The sequence below is a fragment of the Neofelis nebulosa genome, chromosome 2 (genome assembly GCF_028018385.1).
Source record: "Neofelis nebulosa isolate mNeoNeb1 chromosome 2, mNeoNeb1.pri, whole genome shotgun sequence".
Classification (NCBI taxonomy): Eukaryota; Metazoa; Chordata; class Mammalia; order Carnivora; family Felidae; genus Neofelis; species Neofelis nebulosa.
In genome coordinates this window covers 95,538,814-95,556,376 of record NC_080783.1, presented here as the reverse complement: position 1 = coordinate 95,556,376, position 17,563 = coordinate 95,538,814, and the positions used below count along the sequence as shown (strand labels likewise).

At 39.6% G+C, this 17,563-nt stretch overlaps 1 protein-coding gene across 2 annotated transcripts in view; it reads right to left on the bottom strand.

The window, feature by feature from the left end:
• Positions 1-13,585, bottom strand: part of MAP3K19 (mitogen-activated protein kinase kinase kinase 19) — a 67,059-nt gene extending 53,474 nt beyond the window's left edge. The window contains exons 1-3 of one of the 2 annotated variants that reach the window (XM_058694845.1): positions 13,428-13,585; positions 9,223-9,325; positions 3,242-3,437 (exon numbers count right to left, since the gene is read on the bottom strand). In XM_058694845.1, the coding sequence (XP_058550828.1) occupies positions 3,242-3,415 (174 nt within the window). In that variant the 5' untranslated portion in view covers positions 3,416-3,437; positions 9,223-9,325; positions 13,428-13,585. Of the gene's footprint in view, positions 1-3,241; positions 3,438-9,222; positions 10,211-13,427 lie in introns of those variants that run through there. The other variant, XM_058694854.1, reaches the window with a different exon arrangement.
• Positions 13,586-17,563: the final 3,978 nt, after the last annotated feature.

Here is a 17,563-nt window from a genome sequence, read left to right as displayed (position 1 = left end):
AGTTGCAGCCATTGAAATGGGATACACAGTCTTTGTGGTGGTTGAGGGAAAGCAATGACCCTGGTACCTAAAAAGAGAACATCTTCAGTCCCATGAAGTATAGGGAAGGGAGGGACATTGATGACCTTTGCTCTTCAGAACCACCCTGGGAATTTCCCTCATGAAAGAAAATGTCCTGGTGTGTCTCTCCCAAACCATTCAAAGCAACTTAAAAGTAACTGACTACTAGGTCTTCTATCCCTTGCCAAACATCCCTGTTCATGACATGATTGCCAATTTCCTTAGCCTTACCAGGAAGTCTATTACTAACTGCAGCCAACAGCTTTGCCTCTTGCACTTTCCATCTAAAAAACACTTGTCTACACCTCCAGATTTCTTCCCACTACCATCCCTGCAGCCACCACTCCTCATTCTGTAGGGTGCATGAATCCTGCCTGGCTGTTGGCAGGGACAAATAGGACTGATAATTCTCCTAAATCAAGAGCCAGACTCCATTATTCAGATTGAATTGGGAATCCTAAGATCTACCAGCCAGTTGAGAGATCACAGGGAGACATTGTCAACCTGTGCCCCTTGACTAATGTAGGTCCCACTCAGAGGGGCCCAACAATTATAAGCACACCTTTTTGTCCCCAAGGGATACCCCAGGATTATATTTTTTGTAGAGAAACCTGGCATTAACTTACATGCCTCCTGAAAACATGATGACTTACGCTTTAGGGGTGGTCATAAGAGACCTTCAAATCTTTAAGTAAATACCATCAGTAGATGATGTAGCCTCAGATGACTTCAGAGCTCTCCCCAAAATGATGCTGCCAGGTTACTTGAGGGAGCTTCCCAGAGGGGTGGCTGACTTGTCACTTATGTGCCACTGTGGACAATTATCCCTAAGACAGATGTCCAATTAGAAAAAGTAGAACAAAATTTGTTCCTGCCTTTACCTAAACTTATCAATGATACCACCTCACCTCTGCAGGACATTCAGGTCATCAGTCAAGACAATGGCCAGGGTTGTTATGAATGATAAAATTGCCCTAGTCTTCCTCCTTGTGGGCCAAGATGAAGTCTGTGCAATGGCTAATACAGACTTTTATACTTGGGTTGATGACTTGGACCAAGTGAGAAGATCAACAGAGAAACTTAAGGAGAAAACCATCTGGTTTATGGGATTTGTTCAGCTGGTGGTGTTCAGGACCATGGATTGCATGGTTGATGCTAATCTACAGTATGGCCTCATTCTGCTCCTTGGAGTTCTATTGATAGCAGTTTTAACTGAATGTTGTATGAGACAAATTAATGGATTTGGTTCCAGCCTCTGTTGATCAGATTAGTCAGAGTGGTATGCTCATGGGAAAATTCACCAGAAGCCAAGACAATGTATAAATGAAGGGTAGATATTTTCAGGAGACAAGTCTCCCTTGGTCTCACATTTCTACAAGTCTTATGAGCAGAGGCATTGACTGCCTTTGTTCCAGGGTCTCTTTTCAAGCTGTATAGTGAACAGCCTTGGAAGATATCTCCCTCTCAAGCAAGGAGTAGCTTACTACTCCTTACTATAGGAGATTTGTGTTCCCTAAATTTAGAGTTCCTCCCCTGCAATCCAACCTACTGTTTGAGCAGAGGTCATCTGGTCCTCTTCCTACCATCCTGCGGGAATCAGGACCGAGGAAAATGATACAAAAATGATAATACTCTGCCTAATGTTATTGTTATGAGTAATAAACTGCTCTTTGTCTCTGAACCAGTTTTGTTCCTTATGCCAAGGGTCTAAGAAATTGGAGCAGGCTAACCTGTTAGCTTGTAAGTATGGTAAAATCTTACATCTTTCATAGTTCTTGACATAGATCTGCAGATGAAGAGGTCTGAGAGAGGAAAGGATGTGATTAGAGGACGATGTGGGATCAGTGTTTGTTTATATGTCATCAAAAAGGAGATATCTAAGCACGTTAAGTTCTAATGGAAAGTAGCATCATTGTCAGTAATAACATAAATATGGACAGCACACATGTGTCCATCAAAGTAGGAGAGACAGATAAGTTGTGGCATAAATAGAATACTAGATATCAGTAAAAGTGAAAACCCATAACTACATGTCTCAAAATGGGTGAATCTCAAAAACCAATAATGATCCACATATGAGTGAAAACATATGGTATCTGTCTTTCTCTGCTTGGTTTATTTCACTTAGCATAATACCCTCCAGTTCCATCCACGTTGCTGCAAATGGCAAGATTTTATTCTTTCTCATTGCCAAGTAGTATTTCAGTGTATATACAAACCACATCTTAACAGAAGACCATGGGGGAATGGAAGGGGAAAAAAAAAGTTACAGACAGGGAGGGAGGCAAACCATAAGAGACTCTTAAAGAGAACGAGAACAAACTAAGAGTAGATGGGGGGGTCGGGGAGAGGAGAAAGTAGGTGATGCGCAGGGAGAAGGGCACTTGTTGGGATGAGCACTGGGTGTTGTATGGAAACCAATTTGACAATAAATTACATTTTAAGAAAAGAACAAATAATGAAGAGAAGGAGCAAGTTACAGAGGAACACATGTAGTATAAGTTTGTTTTTATAAAGTTCAAAAACAGGAAAAAGTACATTATGCATTATTTAGGAATATAAGCAGAGATGGCAAAACCAAGGAAATTATTACCCTAAAATTCAGGATAACGATTATGAAGGGTGGGGGGCACAATTCAAGAGGAGCACATAAAGGGCTTTTGAGGCAAGGCAACGTTCTAATTTTTGGCTTGGATGGTAGGTACCTGGGTGCTACTGTCATTTGTGTTTAAGTTGTATATATGTATATATATTAGCATATATGCTACGTTGTACATATATATATAAGTTGTGTATGTATATATGTTTGCATACATATATATATATTAGCATATACGCTACATTTTATAATTTGTTTAAAAAGTGTTAATAGGAAGGAGCCAGAAGAGAAAAAAAGCTAAGAATACAGTGAAGAGAGAGGCTAATTGAGATGGCCAGGCAGGGTTGAGGGTTTACACGCATTTAGACTCTCAAGACATTACAGAGGCATCAGCCTGCTGTGTTGAGTGAAATGTGTCTTATTCATCCTAGTGTCCTCATTGTAAGCCCTTTCCTATCCCCCTTGAAGCCTGTCTTCAGGCATTCTTTCATGGAGGTAAGTGATTATGCTATTCACAAACATCTCATTCTTGGAATCTTTAGCTTAGAAGATTACCCATGGGCCCAGGACATCACATGGTACCTCTGTTAGATTTTCTTCTGCTGCAGTAATGAGAGGTGTATTTCCAGTCGTTGGATGCTGAAAGTTAAGGTTTCCAAGGATGGAATGGACTTTACTAATATAGTCACAGATGAGTTCCACATCACCCCTTGAAACTACTTCCAGGAAATCATGAATCAGTTTATTTTTATTCATCTTGCTAAGTCCATAAATTTGCCTGGCAAAGAAGAGAAACAATTAAATGAGAGTCAACAAAGCATGGGTGGTTCAAATGTAACATAGTCTATCTTTAGTGTCACCTCTTTCCCTCTTTTATGTATAAAATATTGTAACAGTTTTAAAGACAATTTTGAAAAAGAGGAAAACTCAATAATCCCACCAGCCTTGGTTTTTTGCATACGTTTTAAATTAGAAATAACAATTTTCACCATCACTTTGTGAGATCTGCTGTGGTATAGGAGAAGAAAGGATGGATCTACACCAGAATGGAAAGAGCATAGGCTCTGGAGCCTGAAAGAATTTGGGTTTCAATCCCTCATCCATAGATTCCCAACTGTGTAACCTTGAGCATGTCATTCAACTTCCCCAAATTTAATTTCCTCATCACTAAAATGGAAATGACAATTCCCTCTTCAAATGGTTGGTGAGGATCTGAAATACTATATACAAAGAGTTGGCACATTCTTTGGTGAAAATTCTTGTAGGATTTTATTTTCTCTAGCATTGATTAGTAAAATCCCTGTAACTATTTTCTTTATGAAAGTCCTATTTTCCTAACAATATTATAAACTCCTCAGCAGCAGGGACATTCCATGCCTTACACTTTTGTATACGCAATGACTCTAATACAGTGTGAGTCATTGAAGAGCATGGTGGCCACTGTTCTAGATTTTCCAGGAAAGTCCTAATTTTAAACATCCCATTTTGGTTTTCCAAATCATTGAATATCTTAGACTGCAATTTTTGAAATCACCAGATTACCTTCTCCATGGAGCCTCTTGCTGCTGGAAACAGCAAAAAAACATGTATCAGACCCTATATTCCAACTTCAGCTTCCAATACCATAGTCACTGCATGTAGACACACGCTATTTCATTGAATGGGCAATTTACTTGCAATGAACTGGCATTTTGTTGAAAGCAAGAGAACAAAAAGCCCATTTCGTAGTACAACTTTGTAGATAAAAGTTAACAAAAATAAGCAAGAAAATGTCTAGAATTGGCCTTTAATGTTCTAAATACACAAATGCCTTCAGAATTCATAGACCAGACTACATAGAACTTTTTTTTCCAAAGAGAACATGTACTTGACTCCAGACATAGTACTATTTGATAAATTCATCCATTCGTTTAAGAGGATACTATATGTCCTTCAGTTGCTTTTATTGACCTATTCACAATCAAAAATAACATAAAATAGTTAAAGCAATGGGGTGCCTGGGTGGCTCAGTTGGTTAAGCCTCCGACTTTGGCTCAGGTCATGACCTCACGATTCATGAATATGAGCCCTGCATCAGGCTCTGTGCTGACAGCTCAGGGCCTGGAGCCTGCTTTGGATTCTGTGTGTGTCTCTCTCTCTGCCCCACCCCTGCTTGCACTCTGTCTCTCTCTCTCTCAAAAATAAACATTAAAAAAAAATTTTTTTTAATGTAGTTAAGACAAACTGTGAGAAAAAAATGCATGGTTAAGAGTCAAAGCAAGCAACAAATAATGAATCTTATGATGTCAGAGAAATGGGATGGCCACACGGCTGAAGCACTCCATGGGAAAAAAGTATCGATAATATTTGGAGAGCTGGAGAGAAGAGGAAAAGACAGTTTTGATGAGGGAAAGGGCAGGAAAAAGGCCAGTACCCAAGGTCAATGAAGAGAAAGTGGACCAGATGGGAATTTATACTACTTCTAACCAGGATGGGAAGCCCATAGAGAGTTTTAAGTAGTGTGTTGTATGGGGTGCCTGGGTGGCTCAGTCAGTTGAGCAACTGACTTCGGCTCAGGTCATAATCTCGCGGTTTGTGGGTTCAAGCCCTGCGTCAGGCTCTGTGCTGACAGCTCAGAGCCTGGAGCCTGCTTCACATTCTGTGTCTCCCTCTCTCTCTGCCCCTCCCCACTCATGCTCTGTCTCAGAAATAAACATTTTTTTTTCAACGTTTTTAATTTATTTTTGGGACAGAGAGAGACAGAACATGAATGGGGGACGGGCAGAGAGAGAGGGAGACACAGAATCAGAAACAGGCTCCAGGCTCTGAGCCATCAGCCCAGAGCCTGACGCGGGGCTCGAACTCACGGACCGCGAGATCGTGACCTGGCTGAAGTCGGACGCTTAACCGACTGCGCCACCCAGGCGCCCCAGAAATAAACATTTTTTAAAAAAGGAGTGTGTTTTAGGAACAGTGGGACTTTGGGAAGGTTATTATGATATAGAAAGGCAAAAATAAAAATTGAAAGTAAAGCTTAAAGGGTTTGTGACTGATCGACCATGAAAAATGAAAATGAGTCCAAGAGGCAGTGTTTGAGCAACTGGGGAAGACCTGATGCTGGGGGAGGGGGGCATTTGTTTTTACAGAATGATAATCGATGAGGTCAGCAACAGAGCCAGAAGGTAAATAGGATATCTTGTTTCCTTGAATCAAAGAAATGTGGCCTTAATTTAGTGCAGTTTCCTAAACTAGCTTGAGCATAAGAATTATGCTGTCCCTTTGTTATGAATAAAGATCCAGGTTCTTTTTGATTTAGTATGTATGGTTTGAGGCTGGAGACTCTCCACATTCTTTGTTTTAATTTAAAAAATAATAATACACTGGTTTTATTTATTTTTTTAATAGACTCAGGTTTTTTAAAAAAATGTTTATTACTTTTGAGAGAGAGAGAGAGAGAGGGAACGAGCAGGGGAGGGGCAGACATAGAGGGGGACAGAGGATCCAAAGCAGGCTCTATGCTGATAGCAGAGAGCCAGATGTGGGGCTCCAGCTCACAAACGGCGAGATCATGACCTGTGCGGAAGTTGGACTGAGCCACCTAGGCGCTCCTATTGATTCATTTTAAATAGACTTTATTTTTTGGAGCAGTTTTAGGTTCACAACACAACTGAGTCGAAAGGGTAGAGAGTTCCCATATGCTCTTTGACACCACACATACATAGCCTCCCCATTATCAACATCCAGCACCACAATGGTCCATTTGTGACAACTGATGAACCTACATTGACACATCATTATTACGTAAAGTTCAGAATTTACTCTTAGGGCTCACTCTTGGTGCTGTACACTCTAGGACTTTGGACAAATGTATAACGATATGTATCCACCTTTATATTATTTAGAGTAGTTTCCCCTAGAAATCTTTTGTGCTCTATCTATTCAACCCGCTGTCCCTGTCCCTCAATCCCTGGCAACCACTTATTATTATTATTATTATTATTATTATTATTATTATTATTTTTACCATTTCCAGGGTATACCTTTCTTTGTGCGAGCATTCAGGTGATTTCTATCATTAGACAACTTCTGGAAACATTGACCCAGTGATGAGAATCCAATCCACAATCTTTCTTGCAATTCATTTTATTTTATTATTGGTATTTAACATTACCATGTAATCCTTTTGACATAAACTTCCTAGGATAAATACCCATTCTTTCCCCCTAAATTTCTAATAGAGAATAAGCTGAAATAGAGAATCAATTCCTCAAGTCTCTCCTTACTTTTGTTCAAAGTACCATTACATGGGGGTGGGAGGGTGGGGAGGGTGGGTGATGGGTATTGAAGAGGGCATCTTTTGGGATGAGCACTGGGTGTTGTATGGAAACCAATTTGACAATAAATCTCATACATTAAAAAAAAACAAAGTACCATTACATAATGATAACATAATAATTACAGCAGTAATATCCAACATTTATTGAATGCTGAGTACATGCCATATGTTATTCTAAATAATTTATATATAGTTTATCTATTTTATTCCAAACAACACCATCAGGAGAGGAAGATTATTATCCATATTTTACAGATGAGGAAAACGAAGCACAGACGTTGGCAAAATGAGATATCACACGGGAGATGTGTTGGCGCTAGTGCCCACAAAGACTTAACGCAACTGGCATTTAAAGGAACATTTGTAAAATACGCCTATTTTCATCTCCTTGTTTGGATCTAGCTAGAAAGGTTGGGGTTAATCATACCCATTAGCAGTACTGGGCTGGGTCTAGCTTTCCTCTTGTTTTATTTTATTTTTTCTTTCTTCACTTTTGATCTTCTTTCCAGCTCCCCTGTGCCTCACAAGACCCAATCTAATGTGCACAAGAAGCCTCAGACATGCAGATATCTTTAAAGGCATATGGTGCTGTTATGTATGTGTGCATGTATTGTAATATATAGATCTTGTTGCTTACTTTTTAACTTAACGCTTTGTTTTTAAGCTTTAACCTTATACTTACATGCACCTCTGGTTGTTTGCTTCTAATGGCTGTATAGTATGCTTCCACCATACTTTATTATCCCGTCCCTTGGTTATGGACATGGAAGTTGCCTCCAACTTCCCACTCCATAAACAGCACTGCAGAAATACACTTGTTCAGGCCATGTTATACACTGTGCAGAAGTTTCCCTCAGGTGAATGAGCCGAATATACCTAATTTCACTAAATACTGCCAGATTATTCCCCAGAATAGCTGTATCAATTTATACTCTCACTGGTAGGGCCTGCCTATTTTCTTTAAGTTCTTCTAAGGGAAGCAGACATTCGGTTGATTGCTGTCACTTAATCATCATTAACATTAGCATTGAATAAGCAGTGTACTTGGAACTTTCCTAAGGGATGAAGGATCAAATGATACACTTGAAATTAGGCCATAGATAAATTTAAAATCAGTATACATATCTGTCCCAGCAAACAGCTTCAAGCATGAATTTATGTACTTATTTTGGAAAGTGCAACGGTACTTGCAATATCACAGGTAAAAGAAACACCTTCAGAAATAAAGAATAATTAAAACCTGTCTTTCAGTAAAGCTAAAAATCAGATACTCAAATAATGACTAGGCAAGAAATACATATTTATATCACCAGTTTACTCATAAAGTGAAAATAAACCCCCAAAGGAATTTCTTTCCAAAGTTATTACCCTTAGCAATGAAATGACAATAAGTGTTTAAGAGTTGTGGTTTAATTCTTTAATGTAACCTTCGAGTGAGAGCATTTCACAAGTAGTATCTACTATTTCAATAAAAAACAAACATTAAGATTTAAACCAAACTAATATAAGGCTGTAATTTTAACTACACTGGAATTAAATTTTTTAAAAGTAGGCTCCATGACCAATGTGAGGCTTGAACCCCTGACCCTGAGTTTAAGAGTTGTATGTTCTACCGACTGAGCCAGCCAGGTGCCCCTGGAATTTAAAAAATGTTTTAAAAAGAAATAAACTAGGGGCATCTAGGTGGCTCAGTTGGTTAAGTGTCCGACTTCGGCTCAGGTCATGACATCCTAGTTCATGAGTTCGAGCCCTACATCGAACCTACTTGTAAAACAAAGTATTTTATTACCCTGCTTACGTTTCATTTGACATCTTATGTAATTAAGACTTAGAGCAACGGGAATCTCCTTTCACGTTGAGAAAATACGGCTAGGACTCATATATATCATACTGAATATTTACAAGAAGATTTATATCATGTAAAGTTATCACGTATTTAAGTGACTAAACTAAAATAAAAGATTGTCCCTAGGTATATTTAAATCGAACCAAGTATTGTATACTTTTCTTCCCCTTACCAGTTTAGCTTGTGATCTAGATCACCTAAATATTAGAAAGGATTGTCTCAATATTTGAAAAATCAAAGATAGTTTATTACGGCAACTCTAAGGATATAATTATTTGAGATTAGGACAGTTTCCTCTATCAGTTTACCTGATGTTCCTCCTCTGGGACAACCTTTGGGGAGAAAAAAATGTTGCAACATATGGCATTACCTAAAGTGGGCTGAAAAGGAGATTTGGCTTACCTATGTCGTGTTTTGCTGTGGGAGCTGATACACAGTTGAAGAAAGATGGAGAAAAACAGCAGTCCACGTCATCCTAATTTTTGGTGGCAGATTTCTGGGGCAGCTGTCAACCAACACTTCAGTGAGGGATCCATTTAAAAGCAGCATAGATATAGATTTTTTTTTCTTTGATTATTTTCCAATGTTGCACAGCTCAAAGTACTTAAAAAAATAATTAAAGCTGACTCTGTGTGCACAAACCCTTCAGTTAGCTGCAAAGAGACTGCTTAGTTTACAGGCTGTCACCCAGGCAACCATCCACTGTGCATTTAGCTTTGAGAATTGAAGGCAGGACAATCTTGTCCAGGAAGGAAAACAAGCACTGTACACTCTTCAAAGCTGCCATTTAAGTGCTTAAAAGAGTTGGATGTTAGTGTCCTTCCATGGTTGGCACAACTGCCGTTATCATCTTATGCAGTGAAATTTTCTCCAGGAAAACCATACCTTTGTAATTGCCATAATGTGGTAGAAGGATGCCTTTCTGAATCTGAATATAAATTGCAGCATGAGAGAAACCAACAGGTTAACCCCAAACCCTAGTTGCATTCTTAGAGTTATATTTGAAAAAGCACCAGAGAATGGAAATTCTTACATGAGAACATATTTCTTGTCTAGAGTTGTGATATTCCCAAACAAGGTCTTCAGTTAACAGACTGCATGTTTGTCCCAGTCATAAACGCTAATAAACCCAGCTGAAAGAGACTTTAAATTCTGGACAACAAAAACACTCTCATGAGGAAGTAGACTCAGGCACTCTAAAACATAGGGTCATCTGCCATTTGTATGCTGCTAGATTTTTTAATGCAACTTACTGGAGGATGCAGGGGGTTTTCTTCTACAGATGTACTTGTTATATATGTTCAACTGAAGAAGGTGAAAAAAATACTTTACCATAGTAACAGCTAACATTTATTAAATGCTTACTAGGTTAGTCCTTTACATGAATGACGTCATTCATGTTGTACCCCTGTTGTAGGGGTACAACAGCGCCAAGGAGTTGATTCTATAATCATCATTATTCATCCATTTTACAGATGAGAACATTGAGGCTTAGAAGAAATTTAAGCTAATAAATGGCGGCACTAGGGCCTGAATCAAAGCAACCTGACTGCAATGTTGAAATATTCACCACTTACTATGCTAACATGCAACACCCACACCCACACTCACTCACTCACATACTCCTCAAATGAATGAACACTTCAGGGTAAAAGACCACTCAGAGATTGCTAGGTTTATGTATACTCTTCCATCACCCATTCAGCCTGGAGCACTTTAACGCTAATCCAAGCACATGCAGGTTGTTACTCTGTTTTACTTTCTATTTTTTACTTTTATTTTAGCGAGAGAAAGACAGCAGGGGGAAAGGGACAGAGGGCGAGAGAAAGAGAAAGAATCCCAAGCAAGTTCCATGCTCAGTGCAGAGCCCAGTGTAGGGCTCGATCCCATGACTTTGGGATCATGACCTGAGCTGAAATCAAGAGTCGAAAGCTCAACTGACAGAGCCACCCCAGTATCCCTCTCTATTTTACTTTCTACAAACTTCCTTGTTTCTGCTGCCAGCAGGAATGGTATTTTTTCTTAGCTTTTATGCCAAGACGAAGTTATAAGTACTGTACTTTCTCATGTTTAGGATTTCTGCAGGGTTATCTTTGGGCTTAGGCTGGTCTGCAATCCATGAATCTTTGTGTTGGTTCCTAAAAACAGTAATCCTCCTCTTGTCTCTCATTTTGAGAAACAGTCATTCATTCAAATCATGTTTTTTTCAAGAAACATGAGTTTTCAGAAAACAGTGGCAAGATAAGCATGCAAACAAGGACAATCCAGTAGTCCCCCCTTATTGTCAGGGGATATGCTTCATGACTCTCAGTGGATGCCTGAAACCTCAGATTGTACCTATAATAAAGTTTAACTGTAAATTAGGCACAGTAAGAGATCAGCAACAATAATTACTAAGAAAATAAGAAAATAGAACAATTATGACATGATACTGTAATAAAACTTATATCAACATTGTCTTTCTGTCTCTCAGAACAATTTGTTGTCCTGTGCTCACCATTCTTACGATGCTGTGAGATGATCAAATGCCTATGTGATGAGATGAAGTACGTTAACAACGCAGGCATTGTGCTGTAGTGTTAGGCTACTACTGACCTGCTGACAATCCATCAGAAGGAGGATATTATGCTTCCTGAGGGTGGTTGACCTTGGGGAACTGAAACTGGGGAAAGCAAGACTGAGGACAAGGGGAGACTCCTGTATTGTATTAGGAGATAAGGCTGCCACAGAGCTATGTAGTAGGCTCTAGGGAAGCATGGAAGGGGAATGCCTAGCTTTCTGAGTTGGAAGGGCTGGGGTATATTAATTAGTTTGCTAGGCCTTCCATAACAAAATACCACAGACTTGGTGGCTTAAGCAACAGTTCTCACAGTCCTACAGGCTAAGAAATCCAAGATCAAGGTGTTGGCAGATTTGTTATCTCCTGAGGCTCCTCTCCTTGGCTTGCTGGTGGCTGATTCTTACTGTTCTCATACGGTCTTTTCTCTGTGCACAGGCACCCCTGATGTCTCTCCACACGGCCTAATCTCTTTTTTTTCTTTTTAATAAAAACACCCATATGATTAGATCAGGGGCCACCCTAATGGTCCCATTAACTTAATCACATCTTTGCAAGTCAACTCCAAATATAGTCACATGCTGGGGTTCTAGGGATTAGGGTTTCAGCATATAAATTTTGGGGGAACACAGTTCAGCCCATAACAGAAAGGCATAGGGAGCCTTCAGAGAATTATCTGAGCTGAATTTGAAGGACAAATAGTTCACCAGGAAAATCACAGATGGAACGATACTGCAGGATAAACTAAACAACAGCATGTCCAGGGGAAAGATAAAAGCATGAAACGCTGAAAATACTGTTTCACGTGTGTGTGTTTGAAAAGCAGAACACACATGGCAGGGCTCGGGGGGATGGTAGGGGTGGGGTGGAGGGGAAGTGGGACTATTTCCAGCTGAACTGGGAGACAATTAAAAGATTTTATTCATGGAGAGATGTGATCATATCTGTATTTTAGGAAGATCCTCCTGACTGCAAGAATGAAAATTAATTGAAGAAGAGGTGCAGATAGAAATGATTAAAGATTATTAAAATGGGTCAGGAAAAATATGATGGTGACATAACCTAAATCAATGGCCGAAAAGATAAATGACCAAAGAAAAACAAGTGAAAGATGTGAAATTACTCTTTATAGGAGATGAATACAAATGGCCAAGAAACACTTGTAAAACTGGCTAAGCTCACCAGGGATCAGGAAAACATAAATCAAACCATGTTTTGTTTAGCATACTGACAAAAATTTAAAAGAGTTATTATAATATTAAATGTGTGAAAAAATGGCTACAATTATACACTATTAGAGGGTATGTAAATTTGTAACATTCACTTTGGACATTGCAATCTGGTGCTATCTATTACCTTAAAAAATTTGCTCATTTTTTGAGAGACAGAATGAGTAGGGGATGGACAGAGAGAGAGGTAGACACAGAATCCAAAGCAGGCTCCAGGCTCCGAGCTGCCAGCATAGAGCCCGATGCGGGGCTCAAACTCACAAACTGTGAGATCATGACCTGAGTGGAAGTCAGAGGCTTAACCGACTGAGCCACCCAGGCGCCCCTTTATTACCTTTTAAAATGCACACATTCTTCAGCTTGGTATCCCCATTTCTCAGTATTCACCCTAGAGCATTGCTACAGGGTGCATTCTGATATGTGATCATAAAGATTCAGGTATAATGAAATTTTACCCTAGTTTTTTTTCAGAAAACTTTTTTTAGAAAATTTATTTTGGAAAATTTCAAACATGCAAAGTAAACAGTATAGTATAATGAGCCCCCACGTACTTGTCATCCATCTAAGGATGTTATTTTTTTAATTATTATGTTTTTGCAGGGGAGGGATGGCCAGAGGGAGGGAGGGGGAGAGAGAGAGAGAGAGAGAGAATATGAATCTCAAGCAGGCTCCATGCTCAGCACAGAGCCCAATGTGGGGTTCGATCCCACAACCCTGGGATCATGACCTGAGCCAGAATCAAGAGTCAGATGCTCAACCGACTGAGCCACCCAGGCATCCCGAAGGATGTTATTAATAGCTTTAAACAGTAGATCACTTACATGTCAAGTCACAGAAGACAAATAAAAAGTAGTACATCTATGCTTTGAATTCTGGAATGCTGTGCAGCAGATTAAAAAAGGAGGAAAGAGCTTTATAGTATGTCTTAAATGGGATCCAAGTCATATAGTTTAGTAAAAAAAAAGCGGGTTGCCGAATAATGCATATACAGTAACATGATACTTGCATGATGTGGTTGGGAGCACACCCTCAGGAGCCAGCCTGATCACTTAGCAGGCATACAGCTTGGGCAAGTTACCAATGCTCTTTCAGCCTGTTTTGTCATCTGTAAAGTAAGGGTGTATAATAAGAACATTATCTACGTCACAGGGCAATTATAAGAATGAAACAAATTAAATATGAGTAAAACACTTAGAAGAACGCCTTAGAATAAGAAAAACACTGGGGCGCCTGGGTGGCGCAGTCGGTTGAGCGTCCGACTTCAGCCAGGTCACGATCTCGCGGTCTGTGAGTTCGAGCCCCGCGTCGGGCTCTGGGCTGATGGCCCAGAGCCTGGAGCCTGCTTCCGATTCTGTGTCTCCCTCTCTCTCTGCTCCTCCCCCGTTCATGCTCTGTCTCTCTCTCTCTGTCTCAAAAATAAATAAACGTTAAAAAAAAAAAAAAAAAAATTAAAAAAAAAAAAAAAAAGAATAAGAAAAACACTTATAATAAGACATTCTTATTTGTGCAAAAAATTGATTAAAAAGAAGGTAAGAATATATTTTTCAAATACACAAATATGTATGTAAAACATAGGAAGAGGTCTGAAAAAACTCATGTTTAACTCATATGAGCAATTTTATCTTGAGGATATGAGAATTGAAAAGACAGTCAAGGAGGCCATTTGTTTTAAACATATGATTTGAACTTTTTTATGAGAAGACATTCTCATTACTTGTATAACACTTGAACAATTTAAATTAAAATATGATTCTTAGGTCTACCTCTGGTGACAAATAGTGATTTAAGGATCTCTTACCAGGCAGTATATTGCAGTACATAAGTGGGCCAATGCAAAGAACAGAGATAAATGGAAAATAGGAGATTATCTGCAGCAAAATGGCAGATGCAGATGAGATGGAAATTAGCCCATGTAGTTTAGTTAGAAACTAAACTGAAGTGAATGTTAAAAGGGATCCAAGCAGGGGTGCCTGGGTGGCTCAGTTGGTTAAGCGTCCAGCTATTGATTTCAGCTCAGGTCATGATCTCACAGTTTGTGAGTTCGAGCCCCAGGTTGGGCTCTGTGCTGACTGTGGGGAGCCTGTTTGGGATTCTTTTTCTCTGTGCCCACCCCCACCATGCTCGCTCTCTCTCTCTCTCTTTCTCTCTCTCTCATTACCTCTCAAAATAAATAACTTAAAAGGGATCTGAGAAGATCAGCAAGCAATTGAAGATACTATTAATGTAGAAGTAGTTAATGAACCTTAGAACAAACAGCACAATGCAAAAGAAGGTTGGGATTAGACCCAAAATCTTGCCTTTATTAATCATCTGTGGCTAAAAGAGTTCACTCTCCCTAACAAGAATGGAGTTTAATCATTTCTCTTAAAATTCTCCAGAGATTCCTTGCCTTGGTGACTGTACCTCTTTCTAGTTCAAGAAATAGTGGAGCACTTGTTTAGAATGTAAAATATTGTGTGGGGCACCTGGGTGGCTTAGTTGGTAAAGAGTCTGACTTTGGCTGAGGTCATGATCTCACAGTTCATGAGTTCAAACCCCCCATCGGGCTCTCAGCACAGAGCCCCTTTTGGATCCTCCATCTCCCTCTCTCTCTGCCCTCCTCTGCTTGCACTGTTTCAAAAATAAATAAACATTAAAAGAAAAAGAGAGAATGAAAATATTGTGTGTTCTGAAAGGTCACTTGGATATTTTTCAATCGCTTGATTTAAAAAAGAGTTTTAAGAAGTTGGATTAGCCATCACGCATCTCTTTCTAAACCATATTATATTTATGTCTTATCTCAGACTGTGAGCACCTCGAGGGCAGGGATTAGTCTTTGAATACCTCCGTAGGATTGACCATTGCTATGACTTGATTAATATTACTGAATGAGTGAAAACAAATGCTGTCTGAAAATTGTGCTTTAGAGATTTCTCTCTTAAGGGTTTCTTATTTTCATAGCAGGTGTTTGTCTTCCAGGTGTACCTTCTATTGTAGTTGCTGTCGCGGCACAGAGGCATCCAGGTAGATGGGGATGGTGTAGTCCCACTGCTCTTTCTCCTCTCACAATATTTGCTATCTCGCTAAGACCTAATTAAACTGTTATGCCCCCACATTTCTCTGAGGACTAAGCCAACGGTGATTTTTTTCCAGGCATCTAATCCCTTAAATTGCCTATGCGTCAAAATTCTCCCCCTGGCTATTATTGGTTAACACCTTGAAATAACTGAAAATTATGCCAGGGAGGAAATGTGCTTGCAACAGAAAAACCCTTGCCTTTGGATGTATAGCAAAAGAGCTCTTAATACTGAAGAAACAAAATCTTTTCTGCCTTGTGAACCAGTGAAAATCTAATAAAAGTGTGTCTCCCCTGGGTACTTTACATCATTAGCATCCTGGTTTCACACTTAGCTTTAGCAAATAACTTATTTTAAAAGTTTCTCCAGGGAGAAGACAAGAAGCCAAAAATATCTCAGAAGAAAACTTTACCTAGCAACTCAAGAAAGCGATTTCATACAGTTTCTAAGATTTAACTTCATGTAGCAAAGTCTTTGTGATTTTTTAGTTTCTGATTTTGGTATGTACTGAAACTTCTTCATGGATAAGCAGAGAGGAAAAACAAAGTAATGCTCAAAACCACACTGAGATACTACCTCACACCGGTCAGAGTGGCTAAAATGAACAAATCAGGAGACTATAGATGCTGGAGAGGATGTGGAGAAACAGGAACCCTCTTGCACTGTTGGTGGGAATGCAAACTGGTGCAGCCGCTCTGGAAGACAGGGTTGATGTTCCTCAAAAAATTAAAAATAGATCTACCCTATGACCCAGCAATAGCACTGCTAGGAATTTACTCAAGGGATACAGGAGTGCTGATGCATAGGGGCACTTGTACCCCAATGTTTATAGCAGCACTTTTAACAATAGCCAAATTATGGAAAGAGCCTAAATGTCCATCAACTGATGAACGGATAAAGAAGATGTGGTTTATATATACAGTGGAATACTACTTGGCAATGAGAAAGAATGAAATATGGCCATTTGTGGCAACATGGATGGAACTGGAGAGTATTATGCTAAGTGAAGTAAGTCAGGCAGAGAAAGACAGATACCATATGTTTTCACTCATATGTGGATCCTGAGAAACTTAACAGAGGACCATGGGGGAGGGGCAAGGGGAAAAGAAGTTACAGGGAGGGAGGCAAACCATAAGAGACTCTTAAATACTGAGAACAAACTGAGGGTTGATGGGGGGTGGGAGGGAGGGGAAAGTGGGTGATGGGCATTGAGGAGGACACCTGCTGGGATGAGCACTGGTGTTGTATGGAAATAAATTTGACAATAAATTATATTTAATATAAAAAAAACAAAGTACTGCTTTACATGTGAGTAGCATTTTCTGGTTTTCATGGTGCATTCATTATAAATGCTACCAGCACAGTCGATCATCTACTACATGCCAGGACACTGTGCTAACCATTTTACATAGAGACATAGAAAATCTTTGCCATAATCCTTTGCAATAAGAGGTCTTAGAAGTCCTATTTTACTAATGAAGGCACTGGGGTTTATAGGAGTTAAGTAATTTTCCCCAAGTCATCTACTGTAGTTAGTATATGGCTGAACCTGGATTTGTCTGACCTTAAAACCTACAGACTTATTTCAGTTGGTGGGAATCTTAAAAAGTGAAGTGAACAAGTAACTCTCCTCCTTTGGTATGTACAAATCTTCCAGTGTCTATGTCTCTACCCATTTTTTCTTCCCTTCTTTCTCTTCTCAAAAAAAGCCAACCTAACCACATATCCTTCCTTCACTGGTATACATGCTCTGAATTCCACCTTGCTGCACATAACTCCAGGGAGTGCTACTCATGGGGTGGGGGTGGGGAGTCCCTTCTGAAGCAGGACTTCCCAAGGCAATGTAAATGGTGCCACCAGCTCTGGATTTCCTCCTCTCTCACCTTCACAGGAACTTCAAC